The sequence below is a fragment of the Centrocercus urophasianus genome, unplaced genomic scaffold (assembly GCF_019232065.1).
Source record: "Centrocercus urophasianus isolate 14NV4802_14NV808 unplaced genomic scaffold, USGS_Curo_1.0 seq_12, whole genome shotgun sequence".
Lineage (NCBI taxonomy): Eukaryota > Metazoa > Chordata > Aves > Galliformes > Phasianidae > Centrocercus > Centrocercus urophasianus.
In genome coordinates, this window is record NW_024884364.1 from 48,869,498 (window position 1) to 48,889,574 (window position 20,077).

Genomic DNA, 20,077 nt, shown 5'->3' on the forward strand with positions numbered 1-20,077 from the left:
TTAACTGCTACAGGCACAATCTTCAGAAGCCAAGATTCTAGGTGTCTTAGCTCTTGAATGTTGACTCTGAGACACATCCATTGCTGTTCATTTTCAAAGGGAGATTACTCAGCAGCTTTTTTCACGTTACGCACCTTTAAAATGGCTCACTTAATCTGTGACTCCTGAAATTAACCTATTTTCTGATATCTCCATATGTTTTCACTGAACATTTCTATCTCACTAAAACTCAGAGCAATGAGCTAAAACATCAAAACTGTGTTTGTGGTTTTGCTTTTTTGGTCTCTATGCCCTGACTAGCTGAATATCTCGTACTCCTTTCTTAGTTGCTTTTCCAAGAAAAGCACTGATAAATTCTAACCACACTCACAAACAAAAATAGTCAGCTTACATTTCTGGAAGCAGCAAATGGAATGGCAGCATTTTTTTCCACGCAAAGTAAGAGGAGTTCCTGTTTTCATATTTTCAGCTCCTACTATCTTATCATAAAAGGAAATGACTTACAAAGTTTCCCTGAAAAAACTGACCAAAAATTTGAGAACAGAAAAATAAAATAAAACTGTGCTTAGCTTATGGACTTCTGGTGGAAGTGAGAGGGTTACAAAGAAAGTGAAGGAGTAATAAAATTAGTCTATTATTACTGAGATGTCTTTAAATGGAAAACTGAACCAGTATTTTGACAAAAAAGTTACTGACGTATTTTTATGATACAGATATCTATCCCAAACCTTAACATTTCAGCAGAGACTCATATCCTACCTTATAACACGTATTCACACCTCCTAAACTCACAAAGACTAACGTAATCGCTCTTGACTACAACAAGATTACATGTAGCATTGCTCTTTGCTTTCTCCTCTGCATTTGTCCAGTAGCCAACCCACCTGAACCCTGGCCTACTAGTCACCACGTCTGAAAATGGAGCAAAGAAGCCATGCTGGAAGGAGAATTATCTTGTTGCAGCAGAGAAGAGTAGCTTTTTGTCTTTCCCATGGCCTAGGAAGTTGCACTTAACACAAAAAGAATCTGAAGTGATATGTAAAATCCTCTGCTTCAAACTGTGAGAACAAATAAACACAAATACATTATCAAGTCTTACTGCCCTTAGAAATAATGGGAGTTCAGTCATTAACTTGGGCAAATCAGGATTTAACCACCATAGTTTCCTTCAGTCTTTTTCGTACCTCAGCCCAACTGTACAGGCTTGAGCAGGATGGAACAGCAATTTCATTTCTAAGACAGACATACACTGCTGACAACGAGGTATTAAGCTGTATGAGGTAAGAAATCAATCTTCCTGCCTGGTAAATTCACAATAGACTACTATGATACAGCTTTCATATTCTGGAACTGTTTCTCCTAACTCTGTCTTGGGGAACTAGACAGGCACAACTGAGATGAGATAAAAATGTTGATCATGGGATTTATATTATATATATTACATAAATACTTTTTTGTCATTATTTTGTGTATAGTCTGCTACCTTTTGATTTCTTGATAGTATTGAACTCCTGAAGCCATTCTTTTACCTCAGTTTTTGCCATGATTTACCAGAATTCCTCCAAAACATAATAAAATATTTTTTTTAGTAAGTCTTTATCATCTAGAAACATCTAAAATGCTTCATGTACTGAATAATTGGCTCCAAATGCTGCTTCAAGTTGGGTTTACATTCAAATATTTCGGAAATTATCATGCTATGTAAGCAAGGGGCTGAAGAAATTAACCTTTAACGTGAATACAAAAAAAGGCTTCGTGCACCAGTAATGCTGAAGAAAAATGCAGCCTCTCACAGGGCAAGCAGCAGCAACAGCAGAAGGAAGCAAAATGCACTGGGAATTTCCGATTCTCTGACTGTGACCAAGGTGAAAGAGCAGGAGCCAGAAGCAGGCAGCACAGCAGCCTTTGGACTTCACTCTTCACCAATGCCTTTGTCCAAGACAGAGTTAGAAACAACAATGTGCAGCCAACTGTACCAGACCAACCTGGTGCCCTCAGCAAGAAGGAACTTGTCAGCTCCTTGGAGCATGTGACCATGGAAACTGCTTTGCTCATGGCCAGAAGGCATGGCTATGTGTTGCCTCGGAGCTGTTTACCACAATGAGCTTACAGTTCTATGGCTAGCTTACACGAACGGAACTTCCTTACAAACCACATTCCCAATATCGGCGTTTCTACGTAGATGTGGTGCTTTCCCACACTAGTTTCAGCTATGATTTACCTAACCATGTCCAAGGTTATCCAAAAAATGGGAGTGGGGAAGGAGAGTTCCTCCACTCCCAGCGCATTTTAAGAGACAGAGCGACCTCGGTTTGTCTCATTCCTGGTTGAAACCTTCTGGCCACACAATGCAAATTAATGAATCTCCGCAAAGAACAACGCCACAAGCTAGGATGCTTCAGGTTTTATGTGGGAAAGGTATTTTGCTCAGACATGCTCTAGGCCAGATCATACTTTGAAGACATTCCCATCTCTTTTTCTTCCCCATCAGATGTCATGCTCCAGCTTGGCTCCCTGCCTGCCAGCAAGGCTACTCCATGAGCCAGACCAGTGAATGCATCTTGATTCGAATTGCAACTCAGCCAAAATTCCCCCAAACCCCTACTCTGCAATGGAGCAAAAGTATAAGGGACACGTAGCTCAACAGTACAGTGCTGCAGCTATGTCTCTGTAAGAGACCTTGCTGTGCCAGGTAAACCAGTACTATGAAAATTCAGCAACCATGACCATAAAATAATGGTGTCTTGTTTAAGAGACAAGATGAAACTTTGTTCAGTAATTCAGTAGCTGAAGTTGCAATACTCCTGTATTTTTGCCCTTCTTTTAAGTATTCATATTTCTGGAGTTAGGAGTTGGACCCAGAACTTTTAAAGAAATCTTTTATGATCTTTGAAAATTCGAGGGTGTTACGTGTAGTTACACCACCAAGTACAGCACAAAATCTCTACACTTAACATGGTAGGCTACCTGACATGAAAACATGTAAGCATCCAGATTTTCAATGTAGTCAGTCCTTTACCTTCAGGAAGTGAAATATGTAATCTAAAATCCAAATAGCACAAGGAGAACTTCAACATACTGGAACAGAAGCATTACTGCCCCACTGAACTTGTGCGCATACACGTCAAAGATCTTAACTAGGATTTAAAAAAAACAAGAAAGCAACACAAACCAACCAAACCTCTTAAGTGCTTAAAAGCAACCCCAAACAATTAAATATTTCAAAAAGCATGTAACATACATAGAAGCATTCGCCTCAAATGGAAAGATTCCTGAAACAGAAAACGACTCATTTAGTCTTTCATGGACAGGGTTACGACTGTTACAGTCAGGAGACAGAAGAGATGTAGAGTATTTGCTGCTATCCTGCAGCTAAATTCTGTGTGCCCAAGTGAAAGCATTACGTGAAATTAAGTATTATGTGAAATTAAGACCCACAAATTTTTGAATGTGCACCTGCTTCCCCTCTTACCCAAGGGGCTACATATTGCAGTCTACCACTTAAACTGGAATTCACCTGGGGAAAGTAGTGTTAAGAACAAATTTGCTGTTACATATTTCTGGTTAAATCCTGTAAGCACTTGTACACTTCATCTTCAGTATGGTGAGCACTCTCACTAAAGTCGATGGGACTACTCATACTCAGAATTAACTATTTCAACAAGTGCTTGCAGGACTGAAGGAAGAAAAAAAACATTTGTGACTCAGAGGGTATTACTGGTGGATACATATTCCATTCCACAAAATAAGTAGTATTACCCAATTCTGATAACTGCATTACAAAACTGAGTATCATTGGCGCAAGTAACTTTTTGAGCAAGTGTATTAGAACTATACAGGATTCCCTTAACCCCAAAAATAAATTTCTATGTCTTTTCTACTACTCCAAACATCTCCCTGATGGAGATGACTTAGTAAAATATGGTGATGTTTGTCATATTTTTGGCTTTCTATTATTCAAGCTTGACAGTGAATTTTTTCATATTTGTGAAGAATGAGATTATGCAAGTCACCACAACATAAAAACATGTCAGTCACAACATATGTATCAAGAGAGTCCTGACAGTTGTACAAGGCAAACATTCAAAAACACTAAACAATGATTTGCTCTTTAAACCAGGGACAACACCTCCAATCCGAGGAACTAAAGCTTATGTTCACTTACAGTGTCAACCAGTATGTCACTAACAAATCATGTTAAGACAACTGAGAAACTAATCAGCCAAAAAATTAAGAAATAAAAGCGCTTTTTGGCTAAACATCCCACCAAAGAGACAGTTGGCATGGGAAACACCCAAATACCTGAGTGCAACTGCTAGGATGGAGGTGAAGGGAACACAGATTTGTACCATTTCTGCGTATATGTAATTAAGTAACTGTGCCAACAGTTAGACAAGGAGGTGAAATGGTCCTCATCAGGAGGCTTTCAATGTATAATTTGTTGAAAACATGAAGGTGCATGTACATTCTATTCTCACGTCCATGCCTTACTGTCAGCAGTGCAGGGTCAGGCAGTTGGAGAAGTGGGAGAAGGGTGATGGCAGCCTGGCCAGCCCCAGGCCTGCCCACACAGCCAGCCATGAACACGCTGGAGCATGAGAGGGGCTCCTTGCCAGCTCCTCCACAGTGTCCTGCTGAGTACACAAAGTGCACAGAGGTTTATTCTGCTGTTACTTGGAGCTCCTTTACGGGAAAGCCCTGATACCAACCCCTTCATATTCACAGGAAGTGTGTCTGAGATAGGCTTATTATGCACTGTGCCACTGAAAGGGCAAGTTTCCTTTGCACTCATCTGGTTTCTGCCTCCACCTCTTCAACCTTGGTAACTTGCTGGCAGCAGAACAGGAGACAGTAGAAAACACAGCCCTGAGCTGGAGACTGGGGCAGGAATGCATCCTGCTGCACAACCTGACATGTATATCTTGCTCCTTGTTCAATCACAAGAAGAAAAAAATAATTCCAAACTTCCACGGCTTTGTGGCATTTGCTTACATCTAGCATGTACAAAGCAATGGACATTATATTTAATCAGTGGAAGAGATATATAACTACAACCACCTCAGTATTGAGACTCAGGGCAATTTTATATGTTTTTATATAGACACATATACATCTATTCTGAAAGAAAAGAAATTCAAATCTCCTGTAAGAAATGCCCTTTGTATCTTCCTAGGAAAGGAATCTACTCAAGAAATGATTCAGTATTACACTGAAGAACTAGCATGCAATTAGGATGTGTTGTTTTGACAAATCCGCTTGAGAAAACAACACAAAGTCTCCTGAGTTCTCTATTAATCCAAGACCAAAGGTATACTGCTCTTGTTCAGTTATCAGTACTTGCAAGCTACTTAAATGTTGCATTTGTTGCTGAGCCTGTTGCACAGTCCTCATTTGGCTTAGAATGCAAGTATGCAAAGTTCAAAAAGGTAAAAAAAAAAATATATATATATAATAATAATAATAATAAAGCAAAGCATATGCGCTGGTAGACAGTAAATTTAGGCTTAGTATTTGGTACCACAGGCAATTTACTTAGAAAAAAGTACTTTCACCTCCTATACAGTTCAATACATGAAAGCAATCTTGTGGAAGCCAGGAACCACTGCTGAACCACAACAACCACTCCAGAAAGATCTGCTATAGTCACAAGTTAATTAAGTGAATGAAATGTGCTACTTACTAAGGCAACACTTTTTTACTTGGTGTTAGCTTTGTGTAAATTGGACTTCTAAAACAGAAATAGCATGCCCGAATACTTCCCAGGTACAGAAATAGATCAATAAAAGATCAGGACTTGACGTTACTGCATGAAATAGTGACCTGCACAGAGGAATTTCACATAGATTTTCACCTCAGAAGTGATGAATAAAAACTTGATATTCCAGATATTGGGAACTTCACAATGTTCCCAAAGAATTTTGCTAAGAAGTAATAGGATAAATATGGTTAAAACTAAGATTGTTTTAACCTCTAGGACTGGGTTGTTGAGTTTCAAACCATTTATCAGCTTTGTGCTTCAGATTATCACACTGGCATCCACAGGAAATAAAACGTTATTAACACTACAGAAAAGCATCACAGTGTTAGACAAGGAACAGAGGACAAACAAACAAAAGGAAGCTATGAGGAAGATTAACACATCATCTTATGCATAACTCCATGAAAAGGAATGGTGGGATTTTTCCCATTCTCCAAACAGAATAGTAAGGCTGAATCTAAAGAAAACTGAAATAGCCTACAAATGCTAAGGCAGCCAGCCATTTCAAGATCACTGTAAGTAATTAATGTGCAGACTGCCTCCAAAAGTGGTGGTTCTATCCAGCTGAAAACCTGCTTCCCCAAGTCATTTTGCAGTCAGATCAGTTCCCTGATCCAATTCAATCCAGACCTGCAGGAGTGCTCATACAAAGACTACACAACTGGCTTGCTTAAAGACAGGACTGTTTAAAGCACTCGTAAAAATTCAGCCTAAGATTTAGAGCAAACAACACGAAACAATACTGTTGTTCAAACCATAACTTCTGCAACAAGACTTTTATAAAAAACCTGAATCATTTGAACTTCCAACAGGAAAAGAAAAGCTGTTTCGGCACACAGAGAGCAGTGCATGAGAACAAGTTGGCCAGGAATAAAATGAGTCTGGGTGTTTAAAGGTTTCTGACCGTCAAAGGACTGATGTCCTAAGGCAACTTTCCAACAGAAAGAGCAAAGCTGAAAACACCCAAACAAAAACTCTGGCTAATTTCATTCAGTACTTTTTATTAAATTTTATCTAATATTATGCAGGCTTGCCAATGACCTAAAAAGCTCTTGCCTGTTTAAGCAGCTATAGAATTCTTCACTAATTTAGGACAAAAATGTTTTCCCTAACAGCCACTAAATCAGCCTCTTGGCCAGAACAACTAGGCTGACTTGCTCTCTGCACATGGGCTGAGGAAAGAAAAAGAGGAGTGACGAGAAAGGAGTGATGAAAATCCATCAGCTTTGCACCAAACTGCATGCAGGCATGCATAGCAATGGCACACTGTTGCCTGTGAAGTGCAGCCACAAATCCCTAGACACAGATGAGTGCTTGATTAGCTGTATGAAAGTTCTCCAAAAGCACGTGCATGGGGAGAAATACTGATGAATGATGAGAATGGCTTAGGTCTGTCTACTGCTAGGTTATTTCAGGAACAAGCTTTCGGCCATTTCCAAGGTCAGACCAGAATTCTCAGATTTTTAGCAAATTACAATCACACCAGTGAAAGCATTACAAAAGAGGGAATATTTTCACTTGGTCTGAAGTTATGTATTCCAATTAAGACTTGCTGCCATGGCAGATTCTTCAGTGTCTACAAAGCTTCCCAATTCTGAAGTTCTCCATTTTGTTAACAGAAACAGCTGCTATAACCTTCACTTATTATTATTTTTTTTTTTTACAGGAATAGCCAGTATAAGTTGAAAATGCTGAACATCAATACGATTTCTAAGTTGCAAGAATGTTATTAGCCTAAGATCACAAACATTTTGGGAGAGCTTCTGGAAGGTCATTTCTGAGGACAGACTCTGTTTACCTGCAAAAGAAATACAAGCTCCCATGACTACATCTATCAAAAACACCTTAAACCACAGGTGAAAAGCATGCTTACACACCTGTCCTCTATCAGTGCTCTTACACAAAACATGGTGCTTATTTGAGACAATTTCAGAGAGCTCAATATATTTACAGACTGGCTTTATCATCCACGTCAAACACAATTATCAGCATTTTCAGCATTGCAACAAAATTATTTTTGATTCTAACAAAGACACCAAAATACACACATGAAAGACTGCTTGCAATGTTCTGATAAAATCAGAAAGTTCATACTGATTAGTGACAAAGATTTCTTGCTCAGTTTACCAGCTTTCTTTTTTTTTTTTTTTTTTTTTTTTTTAATTATTCAATTTAACCTGATTTTAGCACCTGTTCACAATGCTGGAGACTCTAAATATTCTCACAAAGCAGGAGCTTCTGCTTTGTTCTCACTTCCAGAAGCTTCATACACAACCCACACCCCAGATTCAAACTGGCCTGTACTAAAAAGCATTACCAATGTCAGCTCACAAACAAAGAGGAAGCAGGGCAAGGTGGACAGTATGCTTCAGTTCTGTATTCCAAGAGGGAAGAATGGAACAGAGGACCTACTCCTCCCATTATAGCAGTACTCACAAAATGCACACCTCAGTTTTTGCTTTAATCAAGAAGCCACCTCTACCCATGTCTTCTTCTTTAAAGATCCTGTGTTCAAGAAGGAAGCAATGCTACTCAACATGAACTAAACAAGCTATAGTCTTGACAAGCCTTGACAAATTCAGTTGTTCAGCAGATGAGAGACTAAAATACATTTGGTTTCCCAGGTGATTATCACAAGCTTACCTTTTTACAACAAGCTTTAGTGTCTTGTGTGAGCCTTTCACCAGACAGATTGCTTCTTGTCGGAACCCAGAGAGACCCACATCATTGATGCCAACAATTTCATCCCCAGCCAGCAACTTGTCCACAGAAGCAGCTTTACTCCCATCTTCAATCTGAAGAAAAATCAAACCAAACGCATAGAATTACTGAGGTTGCACAGTGACACATTTAAAATAAGATAACGGAGTTTCAATATTGGCTTGATGCAACAATTCCAACAGTAATTAAGTGGCTAAGACACCTTAAAAAAAAGTTACAAACACTATAAAGAAAGAATAAAGATACAGAGAAAATCAGAACAGGAAAGAAAAATAGGGGGAAACCTCCTGAGAAGATTAGAAAACTCCATGGAAATTTGGAAGTCAAAAGGATATGCGATCTGGAGATCTGCTCAATACAGTACAGGTAACGATACTTGCAAATACTGCTCTGGGCAGGCATCTTAAAATCTAGTTCTCCAGAAAAGCTAACCAGTTCTAGTAACCATACAGTCAACAATATTAACCCACACAGTCAATTTCAAAAATCCAGCAAACTATAAGACCTCAAAATATTGCATCACCATCTGGTCTGGAAAATAAAGCTTATTTTCATCAGACACGTAACATTTTAGAAAATATCTGAGAATTTACAGTCCATACAGATAATTCAGAGCTCTAGCTAGAGGAAGAGATTATGATCTGAGATCTAAGCCATTAATATAGCATGTTGCACTGCCAAAGAACACAGCCATACCAAGGGATACACACTGGAAGATTGTTTTGCTTCTATTACATGCACTGAATTTTTACTTGTTTAACTATTGATAATATGCAGTGAAACATGAACACAACAAATTTAAGAGTCACTTTTTTGGCAATTCCAAGAAGAAAACACTCCCATTAAAAGTTGTCCATTTTTAGAATGTAAAAGAAATCCCAAAAGCTCAACCTGCCAGACTAACAAGTACTAACAGTTTAAACTGATTTCAAACATAGCTACAAATGTTGAAGACCTTGCAATTCAGGCCCCAAACTTGTGTGGTTTGCTCCTTTCTCTTTCGCAGACGAATGCACCTTCTGGCCTCTCAGTTGCTTGGAATCATGACCTATGCATTTAGGTTTCTTTATTCCTCCCTCACTTGCTCATAATCCATATCTCATCTCCTCTTACAGACTTGACACTTTATGTTCAAAGCAAAGATTTTAATTTATGTCTTCATTTTATTTTGCCTCCATTACAGTATCTCCAAGTCCCTTATTATTAAATGCCAGTGAATCTACAAAGCAAAACCCCTTGTAATTGCCCCAACAACAGAAAACTTCATAAAGAACAGCCAAAGTCAATCATCAACAAGGTAAATCCCAAGGAAGCCTAACTTCATGAAATCCAGATCTCACGGTACAGGTTATAGGGATACTCCAGCAGTGAAAGTTTAAATTAAATAACCTAATAAAATAAGCAATATCTCTTGATGAAAGTCCATTAGGATGATCTCATGCACCACAGCAATCTCATTTCATACACATAAAAGCTCTCTTTATGTAATTTCAGGATAGATGTTCTTAAAAAACTTCAGACCTTTAAATCCAAGCCCAAAAGAATGTCATGTTAAAATGCCTAGTCTTAGACATCATTCCAAAACGCTCACTATTCATACTAATTGAGTAGCTGAATTTTCAGAACTTCTTATCTTAATAAAAACACAGATAATTAAAGACAGAGTAAGTTTCTACACGCTGATACATCTAGCTCTCAAGCTGTGACCTGCCTGTGACCTGCCTGCCTATCTTCTGAACGACAAGAATTTATGAAAATATTCAATTCTCAGATCAAATCTACAGTAAAGTTGAAAGCTGGGGAGCAGTGGAAATCATTTAAATGCAGGTCAAGATTTGAAATCAGCATTGTTGAGAATGGAGTGTCTGCCCTAATAAGAACACCAAAGCTAGGCAGAGCTAAACGAGAGAACAAACAACAGGGGACTCATGAATCACAACCCTCCTCCTAAGTGGCAATCAACAGTCCTTCAATTATCCAGATGCATTTCTAGATTGCTTCGGAGGTCTAAAACCCAGCAGGTCAGAATAGTGGAGGGAAAATGCTAATGAAAGGCAGATTTGAATCAGAGAGATGTAAGGAGAAGGTCAAACAGAGGTGAAAATAAGGAAAATAAGTTGCAGGAGCACACATTACAAACTACAGAATGTAGATGCCAACCCACTGCAGCTCAGCAAAGTACCAACTCAATAAAAGGGGTGAGAAGTCCATGTGCCACATGGATGTCAACAACTCAGAAGTCAGGGCTTGAAGACCTTGACAGGGTCTTTTTTTTGCCTTAAAAAATAAAAAAATAATCAAAAAAATCCTGTCTCCTAGGGTTTCAAGGAATGTTCATTGTTCTCTGTAAGCATGTTTGTTTTTTCTTTAGGCTGGCAATGCACTGACTGCAGGGAGTATTCAGTTACCTCCTCAGAGTTTTCATTTCAGCAGGGAGGCTACACATTCCACACAGCGTAAGCTTTCCAAACAGACTCTGACTGTCCAAAACATTAACCACCCCCACAAAGAATAAAAAATAATAACAATTAAAAAAAAAAACACATACAAAAAAATCAAACACTAGAACCCAGAAAAAGGTGTACCACAACCTAAGCACAATCCTGAAGCAGATCCCCTGAAAACTGGAAGTGGCTTCCATTAACATGCTGCCTCCAAATCAGTTGTTGATAGGGAGAATGAAAACTACACATCCATTCACAGTAAGTCTCCTCGAGCTGAACAAATGCAAACATAAATCTTTCTTACTGTCTCTACCTCAGGTCACTGCATGGCTGCATGAATGCCATTGTTCCACTTGACAATGCGCTCTTACTGGAAACGGGACTGTTGGCTACACAGGAAAAATAGTTCCTTCAGTTACACTACAGGTAATTTAGACATAGTGAATGAAAAATGTAGTGGATTTTGCACACGTCTAATGAAAAACAGACATAAAGATTAATGAGGAAAAGATCTCTGAAAGCACAGTGCTTATCTGTCTCCTCTGCTCACACTTACACAGTGCCATTCCAGTTGCTTTTCCATGTTTTCTCTTTTTTTTGTTTACTACATTTTGCCCCTCCTCCTTTTTTTTTTTCCCCATTCAACTCTTTACATGTTTTCCATCTTTAGTACTGCAAATCCCAACCAACAAAGGTAAACTCTCTAGCACTAGCAACTACACTTGAAAAACTCACCCTTATTTTTCACACCTCAGACATGAATTCATTTCACTCATCCATCCACCAAGTTAAATATGCCATGCTACAGCAGAATTTAAACCCACATTTTAAGAGTTAAGCTCATATTGCTTATTTAACCAACACATAATTTCTTTCTGAGTTTCAGGTGCCCAGAAAGACCAACAGGAAAGAGCTGAAAACAAAGTTTTGAGGGAGGTTTTAAAATGAAATCTTCCACAAAAAATCAGCAAGTCATGGACAGTGGGCAGATGTGATGGGGGGACAGCCCCAAGCAGGACACAACCAAGAAAATTAATGTTTTTCTTATAAATAACAAACCTAAATCTCTGAAAAACAAGCACAGCTTTACTGCTCACCTTGGATGGTTAGGAAGAGTTCTAGAAATCCCCTCAAACCATCTTTTCAATATGTATGAACAAATCAGACTCCTCTTATTATGCTAAGTTAACAAGACTAAACAGCATGACTTCCTATCCTTAGCAGGGACGCCAATATTGCAACAAAAAAGTGTTTTCAAGAGGAGAGGAAGAGGATGTTTGCTGATGGAAAGCATCTGTTTAGACAGCCTCCAACTCTCACTCTTCTGTCCTTGATGACCTCCCTACGGCCATGAACAAAGGCAAATTTCAGGACCGTGCATGAGTGAGGGTTGGAACCACAGGCTTCTGCTGGCATAGCGAATGGACATTAAGCGCAGCATCCCAAAGTCATTCTTGGCTATAAAATATTCTGACCCCAAAAGAGGAAAAGAGAATACAAGAAGTATACACAGGTAATGGTTAAGACTACAGTGTGAATAAAAAAAAAAACATCCACAAACATACTGAAGCATGTGCAGTTCTGTCAGTGTAAAGGAGAGAGGGTTTCAAGCAAGGCAGTGGAGAGAAGTGCAACAGCTAGACAAACCAATGTATTCCAGGGACACTTAGGGTCTGGATTCCCACTGTTGGTAATACATGTGAAAGGTAAAATAATAGCTTATGTCTGCAGCTTTAAAACGTGGTAGTGCTGAGGGGTACACCACTGCCAGAATGTGACCCATTAACTTCTGTGTTTACCAGAGCTGACGCTTTATGTTAAATACCCGCATTCCTCTATAGGCACCTGTATAAACAAGCGGGAGCCAGGTTGGGGTAGTGCAGTGTCACACCAGATATCTTGTTTCATTTACCATGACGACACCGGGACAGTCTTGTCCAGGCTCTGTGGGCAGGGTGGGAGACGGGATGGAAACCCAAGCCCAGAGACAAATACAGGAAAAAACAGCTCCACTTATCAACATTCTGCCATCAGCTGTGATAAACTATCATAACTCACTTCTCGTGCAGCCAAGAAATCATTTTGTGATTGTTTGTCTTGTGAGCATCTAATATGGATTAAAAAAAGAACCAACAATGAACAAACTGCATATGAGATCAGAACCAGTGAAATGTGGGAAACATTAGCTATTTTGAGTTGCACGGAGTTAAACAAAGGAGAAATACCTTTATAGCTAAAACTTGCCATTTGTGTAACTTGGAGGAAACAACAGCAGCACAGCACAGAGCAAATCCATTCTGAGTGCTTCACTGCAGGATTCATGGGTCAAGCTGGGGCAGGATGAAGTGGGGCTGCAAACTGCACTGCGACCAAACTGAAGGGAAGGCAGTGGGTGCACACATGAATAGGCCCCACACAGGCATGCACATAAAGCCAGCATATGTAACTATATATTCCTTCATATCATCTCTTCCCATCTTCAGATTTAGTACCTGAACAGTAGAAGGACACCTGAGCAGGGAACTACCTATGGCCCCATTTGCAGATGAGTTCAGAAGCCAAACTGGAAAAAACACCCCAGCGCGGTCTGTGGCAAAGCAAGGAATTCACACACACCTTCAGGCCACCACTGGTTATCTCTCACCAAGCAACCACTCCTCAAGGCTATCAGTCCTATGCTCTGCATCAGCCACTAGACATGAGCCTGGAGGCACAGCTCAGGAAGAATGCCTAACCAGGTGGTACCAACCCACAAAGAGCAGGTCTATCTACTGCCAGCCACTGCTATCAATCTGGTGATGGCTGCACTTTTACCAGCCAAACATCTGCTAACAGTGATCCTCTTGGGCATCACTCCATATCAACAAAGAAACCTGAGTTTCACTGCTGCTTGGTGTCATCCTTCACATCCCTCTAGTTATTGCCTATGCTTGTTCTTGCTTGGATTATTATTAAATTTCACAGCAAACTTGGTTAGATTTTAGGACTGTTTGGATCAGGACAGCATGCTTCTCTAAAGGCAGCTTCTTTCTTCCCTAAACCTCATTGCTAGGGGAGACTTGAAACCCAGGCAGGGCAACGCTTTCAAAGCTCTCAGCATCACATGGCACAGACCGACTCTGGTCTGATAGGAACACTGCCTTCTGTCAGCAGTGCTGCTTCACAACCAGGCTGGAAACAGTTTTGAAAGGGCAGAGTTCAGCAGTAGGGCACTGTCTTTCATAGCCATTTCTAATTGCCTTATATTTGGTGCATTTGAACAGTTGGATATTTGCCCAGCAATTTTATATTCACTCAGTATTTTTCTTAAAGCAAGTATTCTATTTTGAAAAGCTGTCACTCGGTACAGTTCTTGAATATTTGTTCAATCCTTGATGGTGTCCACTCCTCCCGCGGTCACTTCCCCTCAAACAGGCCACTCTTGTAAGGCATTTACTATAGCTGTAAGAACTGACTCCAGGCTGAAACACGACTTCAGAATTCCTCAAACCAGAAGTGTTTGAGGAGTACGGCAAAAACTCTAACACTACTCTTTTTAAAAAGAGTTTGAAGTTTGAAAAAGTGAACAATGAAGGTTTGTAAAGAAGGTTTGTAAAGCTTTTTTTTTTTTCCATTTCATCCATGCCCAACGCTTGTTTGCAGAACAAACAAACAAACAAAACCCACCCCCAAACAGTTCACCTCAATTCTCTTGAAAGCACAAAGAAGGTGTGAAGGAAGAGGAGCTGCCTAGTATCAGGGGTGTCTGATTAGTCATTAGCACCTGAGGTTTCCTGCACGAATGCTACAGCTCCTAAACAAATTTGCTTTTTCCAATTCAGCGCGATTTATTACAACAGCATGTAGAAAGCGCATCTAGGCCTCTACATCCCCACACCACCCATCCCAGCAGGCCTGCCATATACAACATCTACTCAGGGTAAATACATACATACAAACCCAGGGTTTTAAGGGGATCTTCCTATGCAAGAGCCCCTCTAGGGCAGTGTACATCAGAAAAGGAAGCCCCTGAGCCCTGCAGTGGTAACAGCTCAAGGTTTAATTTCTTTTTTTCCTAGTACTTCATCAGCATCCAGACATTCTCCTACTGCTGCTAATTAGCACAGCATTAGTCCAGACAAGCTAAGCATGCCGTGTTTAAGAATCACTTGAGAAATGCTAACTCATTTATTTTCAGCCAAGAGTTTGCTCTTGTATTTTACAGAAGATAATGACACTTGAACCACAGGAATCTATATGAATTTACGGATATGTTAGGTTTTTAAAATGCATTTCCATCTTTTTTCTTCCAAAGTGACAAAATGTAAGAAAGGAGCTACGTGCCCATGCTGTGAAAGGCATACATATTGGCAGAAAGCCAAAATAGGACTTATTTTGCTATGTAGGGTTCACTTATTCTCACACACCTTCCATCAAAGAAGTTTGAAAGGGTTGGCTTACAGGTATTTTCTTGTGCAAATTTAGTTACAGATGATTATATATAGACTGTTTATGTATCTAATCTCTGCAGTTAACATTAAGCATTCTTTATAGGCCTACATTTTTGTACTTACAGCTACCATGAACAATGATAAGAACAGATAAAAAAGGAGGTTATGCATAGAAACAACTTGCGTTTTATCTTTTCAAACTGATAACAAGAACAGAATTCCTAGAGAAAAAATATGACCTGACAAAGTAATCTTTATGATCATAAGGTTCAAGGCTTTTACTTTGCTTTCTGCCTTCCTGTTCATCCCAGGAAAATAGCATCACAGCTTGCCAACATGCCCTTGACAATAACATGCTGAGTGCAACCCAACAGTCTGTGCAATGCCACTGCATTACTAGGGAAAAGGCATGAATTACTGACAAAATAAAAAATAACTATTATGGAGTGTCTGTGCAGTCATGCAGGAATGACTCTGCAATAATTACGATGGAAAAGTCCTTTTTCACTGACCTCATACACTGTGAAGAACTCCAACAGGCCTCAGAGGAAGCCTCTGAAATATCTTCTAGGCAGTAATTGAATACTTACTGAAAAATGCACCTATCTTAGTCAGTGTCTAAATGTTAACCTTCTACATAAAATTTAAGTTGCATCTATGCCTATGTTTACTGACTGCAGTATCTTCCAGGGGAAAAAAAAACCACACAAAACAGTGCTTCCAGACAAAGGTAGCACTAAATAAGACCAAGTATCAGAAAAAACAGCCTCATTCCCTGTTAGTTTCCAAACTAATGACCTGCTCATACAAAAACAGAGATAGCAATTTCTTGAACAGGAATTTCCCTCTGAACTCACTAAGGTCTCACTAAGGTGCTGACTTTCAAAACATGTCTTATTTTTTTATTCCTCTGCCGATTCTTCTGCCAAGGAAAGTCTCAAAGGAAGGGTCAAGCTCTTCCTAACATTTCAGTTTGCTGACAACAAGTTTTGTTCTTTGCAATAACTATTGCTCACTGATCAGAAGTGGTATTCAGTCAGACTCACAAAGTACCCAAATTACAGACTGATGCCATATTTTTGCCACTATCTTCCTCAACAATTCTAGCATTTAAAGCCAAGCTGAAACAAGAAAACATACTTACTCCTCCCTCCCCAGTGCTCTAGGGTCCTTTCCAACCTAAGCCATTCTATGATTCTGTGAAACAGAATCTGTCTTAATTCATCATTACACAATCTGTTCAACCTCACTCACTACAAGGATGCAGTACTTCAAACTGCACAGACAAAAGTATCTGTTGCCATTCCATCAGACTCACCTATCCGCTGTATATTCAATACGCAACCTCAATTCTCCTTTCTTACAGAAATAAAAAACAGGAAGCTGGTGGGAAGACTCTCAAGAAAACAAAAATAACTATCATTACAGGAGCAAAAGAGGTCAAGGTAACCTTGTCCTTAGTTTCTTCTCTGTTCATGTTTATTCTGTTTGCAGCCCAGTAAAGGAAGAGAACTTCTCCCATTCCACTTTCACCCAGAGTTCAAAAATGAAAAGGCAAAGCAAACAAACAATACTTTCTAGGGCACAAACTGTCATCCAACTGCTTCCCAAATGACGATAGAAGGTCCAGAAAGCAAATTTTGGAAAGGCTTGCATGGCAGTTTTTGCCCAAGTTGTTCCACTTAATTTGCAGTATCTGAACCTTCTGATGCAGACACCACAGGATTGCTCTTACACAGAGAGACTGCTAACAGCCCATGTGAATCTCTCATGACACCATGGCAATAAAAGTCAAAAAGCTTAACAATAAAAAGCTTGGCAGTGTTTTTATTCCGTTTAATGAGAAGATATTTCATGGTACCCAACTACCTAACCTAAGGCATACATTCATATGAGCAGGGTGTGAAACAGACATCATTCATCTACAGCTAAGCACCAACTTCTTAAGTCTACTCTGAGTCACAAACCATAAACAAGCAAAATCCAATTCCACAGAGAAGGACTAATCCATAGCAATTTGCACCCCAAATCATCACTCACAGTGCCCTCTTCACCTCTCCATTAGTGTTCCTTTGAATTTCAGCTCTGAAAGATATGCTATTAAAAACAAATAAATTCCCTCCCCTCCCTCCTTTCTTCTTTTCTAAACAGACCTAGTTGCTCACTATTTCAGGTGCTTCAGTTTGTGCAGCTGTTAAATCCTGCTACTCAGTATCACCACGGACCATCAGAAGAAACTCCTTCCTCACAGAAAATTTACGGTAGAAATCAAGCACTTTGGGCATCTCTGGGAGTATCTTGTCACTTCCTATTTTAGAGGTCTAATTCTTCTCAGGATAAATGAAAGATAATTAACTAACTAGATAATTACACTGGGGCATTCAATTCTCACTCACTTGAGAAAGGTGATGATATTTTTTCTTAAGAAATTCTAGCATCGTGCTGTGGATTTGCAACTAATGCATTCAAATCACCACAGAGTAAAGTAACATAAATTTACAGAAAATATACAAATAAGTGCTTCAAGAAGCTGCATGTATTTAGCAGCAAATCTTGATAGAACACAGGACAATTTTTATGCTCTGAAATTGGAGCATGCTTACTACTCTAAGTGGACATTTTCCAAATTGGCTTTCATTTGTAGCTCTCCTTCAAATAAGCTTCACAATACAACAGATGTTGATGACATAATTAACAGCAAACACATCAGTTGAAAAAAAAAAAACCTTTTAAAGAAATAACAAAACTTCACATATTCATGCAATTAGCTGCTCTTCCTGATTAAGAAAGTATGCACTTTATTACATCAGAATTACATCATTTTGTCAAATGTCTTTAGTTCTGTTTGGCAAAAGAATTCATCACATGTGCACACTAATGCAGCTCAACACTCACCAACCAACAGCATTTGCAGAAGTATGAGAGGAATTTCAGGGAAGAATGTTTGTACAGCAGTTCTTGAACCAAAAGAAAAAGTTTGTAATTATCCTTCTATTTTTCTCATGAAGTGATCCCACCACCTATATATGCATATGCACATATCATAAGTTTGGCTTACATCTCACACTGCTGCCTACATTGGTGAAGAACACTTCTCAGATTTGTGTATCCCAGCAGTATATAATGGTCTTAATAAAAAAAATAGTCCTGTCTTAGCACAGCAGATTAGGATGTTAGCATTGCCAGTACTGTTTTAAATACTGTACTGAACGGGAAATTTTGAACTCATACATCCTGGTAACTGACAGACAATTAAAGACTGCTTATACCACTGCCTTAAAATGAGTCTGACATTGTTAAGGAAACTGAGAATATTGTGGAACCCACGAGATACTGTCTGTATTATTTATGAACACCATGGAACAGCTGTTTTCCTTTGAGACAAGACGGATCTTAAAAGCATGAGCCAAAATATGCAGAGAGCTGGCAGCAAAGCAGTACCTTTTCCACCCTTTGGTCCTCTAGAAAATTTCTCTAAAGGCAAATTCTTGTGACCACCTTCACAGAAAAGCCACGCAGACTTCTGAAGGATCACTGCAGGCTTAACACCCAAAATTTGCCTTTCATTCCCACAACTGTCACCATAAGCTTTTTTCCTTCAATAGGATATCCCGAACATATCCTAATTCTGCAGTTGCAAAGTGCAAACAAAGGATTGCCTAGGCAGAAATACTGAATTTTGTTTTATGTGTAAGATCTATATGCCTAGGAGGAGATAGAATAGCTAAGTAGCATTTTCGTAAACACAGACTCAGAGGTTGGAATTTAAACATAAATCAAACTCATTGTTGAAGATCACTAAGTCAAAGCATCATAGGACTCGCCTACATTTTGATTTGACTGAACTGGTAAGAGAGCATTCTTCTTCACAGTGAAAAAGACAACTGGCTTCTATATCATCTTTTTGGGGAAAAGGGGTTGACCAGACTACTGCAGAGTAATACAGCATTTTGCAATTAAGTGAACAGCAGCACCTGGGAAACCTTGTTACGGATCCAAGAATACAATCAACACTGCATCAGTTGCATTACAAACTCAATCATGAAAACAGTTCATTTTTATTTTTGTAAATAAAAACTGTATTCAGAGGCTTGTAATTTCAATAACATTTAGGTTTGGAAAATGCCCCCTGCCTTTGCCTCGTGTCTGCCTTCATTCTGGATCGTTGGCAGTGCAGGTTTAAGCGTCACAGGTACAAAACTACCCGTAAGGCCAAACCACGCCACTTCCAGATGCCTGAGTGATCTCTCGCTCTTAGGTAAATCCACCACACAAACGGTCTTCCACCGTTTCCCAGCTGAAGCTTAAAATCTCCAGCTAATGCTTACTTCAAGCTTGCCAACTATCTTTCCAACAGGAAACTCTGTTGCTTTGTTATAATCAGAAATACCTATCTCAAAACTGCTTCAAAATTTTCACTGTGTGAATTAATTTTCAGCCAAATAAACCCTAGCAAATTCTTCCTAGGACTGCTCATTCATAGGTCTCCTCATCCATAGGGGCTTATGTAATGAGTTGATGCACTGAAAAAAAAAAAATCATTGGAGATTTTTTTTATCATATCACAGAGAGAGTAGCACACACACTGTTGAGTGGATCCCTCAGTAGTGCTCAGAACGGAGCTGCTGCTGAACAGGTTGGTTTTTTGGAGACGGATCCTTTAATTGCTAATGACACGGCAATATGTTTTAGTCACAACTTGTTAGGAAGGGGCTTTGGAAAAC

General features: G+C 39.3%; 1 protein-coding gene across 5 annotated transcripts in view; it reads right to left on the minus strand.

Annotated features, from left to right (window-relative positions):
* Positions 1-20,077, minus strand: part of SHROOM2 (shroom family member 2) — a 120,967-nt gene that overhangs the window by 64,005 nt on the left and 36,885 nt on the right. For all 5 annotated transcript variants that reach the window (XM_042809865.1, XM_042809867.1, XM_042809868.1 and 2 more), the window contains one exon: positions 8,402-8,553. In XM_042809865.1, coding sequence (XP_042665799.1) covers positions 8,402-8,553 — 152 coding nt within the window. The remainder of the gene's footprint in view (positions 1-8,401; positions 8,554-20,077) is intronic.